This window comes from Salvia hispanica, chromosome 3 (genome assembly GCF_023119035.1).
Source record: "Salvia hispanica cultivar TCC Black 2014 chromosome 3, UniMelb_Shisp_WGS_1.0, whole genome shotgun sequence".
Taxonomy (NCBI): domain Eukaryota; kingdom Viridiplantae; phylum Streptophyta; class Magnoliopsida; order Lamiales; family Lamiaceae; genus Salvia; species Salvia hispanica.
Window position 1 is genome coordinate 53,136,649 of NC_062967.1, and position 3,558 is coordinate 53,140,206.

General features: G+C 39.8%; 1 protein-coding gene across 1 annotated transcript; it reads left to right on the forward strand.

Annotated features, from left to right (window-relative positions):
- Positions 1-439: 439 nt before the first annotated feature.
- Positions 440-2,944, forward strand: LOC125210490 (putative late blight resistance protein homolog R1B-14). Its single transcript, XM_048110040.1, has one exon. It carries the CDS (start codon positions 440-442, stop codon positions 2,942-2,944), a length of 2,505 nt encoding a protein of 834 aa, XP_047965997.1.
- The last annotated feature ends 614 nt before the right edge of the window (positions 2,945-3,558 follow it).

Below are 3,558 nucleotides of genomic sequence, written 5' to 3' on the forward strand. Positions count from 1 at the left end.
CCAAACAAACAGCTCGAAATCTGAAGTGTGTCCCCTTTTTTTTTATCATAGAAAGCAACTGGTCAAATCGCTGGGCGAATTAGTAGATCGCTGGAAGAATTAATTTATTCTGTTGAAGTATAATGACGCATCTATTATGATTAATACTCCAAATCAGTCGAGATATGGCCGAATACCAATATTAGGTTGACCTAATTTATTTATTAACAATACTCTATTATTTTAGTTTAATTGGATAAGTATGCTTTGTATACACATATTAGGACCTTGTAAAATATAAATCGAAACTTGCGAAAGCTATACTGCAAGTCAGCAATTTTCTTTTCAATCAAATTGTTGCAATCAAAAAACCCCGATATCATAAAATCTTCCAAATTGTTTGCAATTGAAATTGTTTACCTACTCACAGAAACCTTGTCAAAATTAGTTGATCTAAGTGATGGCTTATCCTGTTCTCGTTTCACTAGATAAAACAACAGTTCATATCCTAAATCATGATGAATACCCCCTCTCCGTTAATGGAAAACAGCAGATTCGCAGGCTTCAAGAAAGAATACATTCCATGAGAAAAATTCTCGGCATGTACCATGGAGATGGCAGCAGGTTGGAAGGAAGAATTAGGGATGCAGCTAATGAAGCAGATGATGTTATCGAGCATTTGATGCACGAGCATATCCGATCAACCGCTGCTGGACTAGCCACCGATATTCAATATGATTTAGGTGAGCTGAATATGGTGATGGATGAATTTGACTCCATTGCTAAAGAGACGGATGAGCTCATCCAACAAAACAGAGTGAAGCCCACACCTGCTGTCGGTAGGATGCTTCAGTCATCTCCAACGCCCACACCTGCTGTCGATAGCTTCCCTGTTGGTCTTGAGGAGCAGGTGGATAAATTAAGAGTTTTTCTCTTCCAACGCAAGCAAGAACTAAAGTACATCATCCGAATCACTGGGATGGGTGGTATTGGAAAGACAACTCTTGCCAGAGCTATTTTTGAAGATGAGCAAGTTGTCAACTACTTTCCAGTTCGTGCCTGGATCCATGTGTCCCAGAATTATGAAATCCAGAATGTCTATGAAGAGCTCTTATTTTCCTTGGAGAAACAAGTCGGAAAAGGACTTGTGAATGATTGTGACACAACAGAACAAAAAATAGTCCAAATCTTGATTAAGAACAAGTTCCTGATCGTGCTGGATGATCTATGGAGTGATAAAGCTTGGGACAAAATAAGCAAGGTATTTCCCTTCACAAGTAACGACTATGGGAGTCGGACTCTGATAACCACAAGGGATAAAGATGTGCTTTCTGTTTCCAATAATAATGCTCACAAGATGGATGTCATGGATGAGAATTTAAGTTGGTGTCTGCTGAAGCAAAAGGTGTTTGCTAGTAAGGAATGTCCATCTGATTTGGAGAAGGCCGGAAAGGATATTGCAAAAGCTTGTAAGGGGCTGCCCCTTGCAATTGTGATAGCTGCTCGTATATTGTCTCAACGAGTTCAGAGTCAATCCTCATGGGAGGAACTTGCACAAAACATACGTTCACTTATCGTGGAAGACAAGCAGTTTCAAGAGACAATGTTAATGAGTTATACCGACTTGTCTCGTGATTTGAGGTCATGTTTCTTGTACATGTGTGGCTTCCATGACGATTATGAAATTCGAGTCTCCGTGCTTTTCAAGTTATGGATGGCTGAAGGATTTGTGGAATATCAAAGGGAGGTTGAATATATTATGACCGTGTTCGTGAGCAAAAATCTGGCTTCGATCACGGCCATCAAGTGCAATGGTAGAATCAAAAGTTGTAGTGTCCATGATTTGGTAAGTGACTTGTACAAGATAAAGGCGATAGATGAGAATTGTGAGCGACGAATCAGTAATTCTCGTCTTGATCTGAGGGAGGTTGCAAGAGCGTATGCCTCGACCATGCGCTCTGTTATAAGTTTCCAACCAAGTGAAAGCTCACTACGCAGTTTGCGAAAGTTCAAATTGCTGAGGGTGTTGGATGTGGTGGATACGGATGCCTACTCCCTCCCTGCCTCTGTGTTTGATCTCTTTCACTTGAGGTACCTTGCTTTCGGATGTCCAATGGAGGTTCCATCGGCCATTTCCAGACTCCAGAATCTTCGATCTTTGATCATCCGTCCCAGCAAGAGATCAAAGAAATACAAATACTCAAGGGATGAGGTATACCTACCGGTAGAGATCTGGATGCTGCCACATTTGACGCATCTTGTATCCTTTTTCGATCTCTTGCCAATTCCAGAAGGCGGCGCGCCTTCTTCATTTTTTCTGGAGGAGCTGCGCACACTGTCTGTGGTGAAGAAGCTGATATGCACAGAAGAGGTGATGAACCTGATTTGCAACGTGGAAAAGCTCCCAGTCACTTATTTTGGAGACAGATATCAACTAGACTATCAGCTCCACAATCTTGTTCTTCTGACTCAACTTGAGAAGCTGACACTAGTTTTGGAGAAAGGTTCTCTTCCTCAGCGAATAGCTAAACCAATTTTCCCTACGACACTGAAAAAGTTAACCTTGAGTGGTTGGCGATTTTCTTGGGAAGATATGAAAGCTATTGCAGCTCTACCCTATCTACGAGTGCTAAAATTGAGAGATCATGCCTTTCAAGGACGTACGTGGAAAACTATGGACAAGAGTGATGAAGTACAATTGTTTGCTACACTGGAATACTTGCTAATTGAGAAATCTGATTTGGAGAAGTGGATTACTAGCTACCGCCAATTCCCAGCTCTGAAGCGCCTAGTTCTCAATAGTTGTGGTAAGCTGAGTGAGATTCCGAATGCCATTGGATACAAACGTTATCTTGAACTAATTGAGGTTGATAGTAAAAACCTCTCTCTTTTAAAGTGTGTCCGAGAGTTCCAGAAGAAACGTACTAACAAAATTTTCAGTGGCCTTGAAGTTCGAGAATTATGAGGTTAGCCAATTAAGTTCATTTATATCTACTTTTATTAGGCACATAATTTAGGATGATTGTATTTTTAATTTGTTGGCTTTGATGATTTTTCGGATCCCAAATCAAAGTTTTCATTGAGTTAAGGTTTTGCAAAGGTTCGAACCTGCACTTATTAAAAAGCATGATCCTTTCTATATAATTCAGCATCTACTTCCTCTTTCTTATTTGTAGGTGTATATATGTAATTTTCGATAAGTTGTACTCCCTTCATCCCAAGAAAGATGACCTCTTTCTTAGGCGGCACGGGTTTTATGCACTTTTATTATGTGTGTTAGGTGGAGTGAGTAAAGTAAGAGAGAGAGAATAATGTAGAGATAAAGAAGTTTTCATGTATAGTAATGAGTCATCTTGATTTAGACAAATTAAAAAAGAAAGTGGGTCCTCGTTAGTGGGGCAGAGGGAGGGGCAGAGGGAGTACCAATTTTAAGGATAAAGGGATATGTTTGGGCCTCTAATTAATTATAGTTGGGATCCATTTATATTTTGTAATTAAAGAAAGACTTGTTTTAATTGCATGGAATCGAGTGGAGTAATTGTGGGAAATTAATAGATTAATTTTGTATGTCATGTAGTA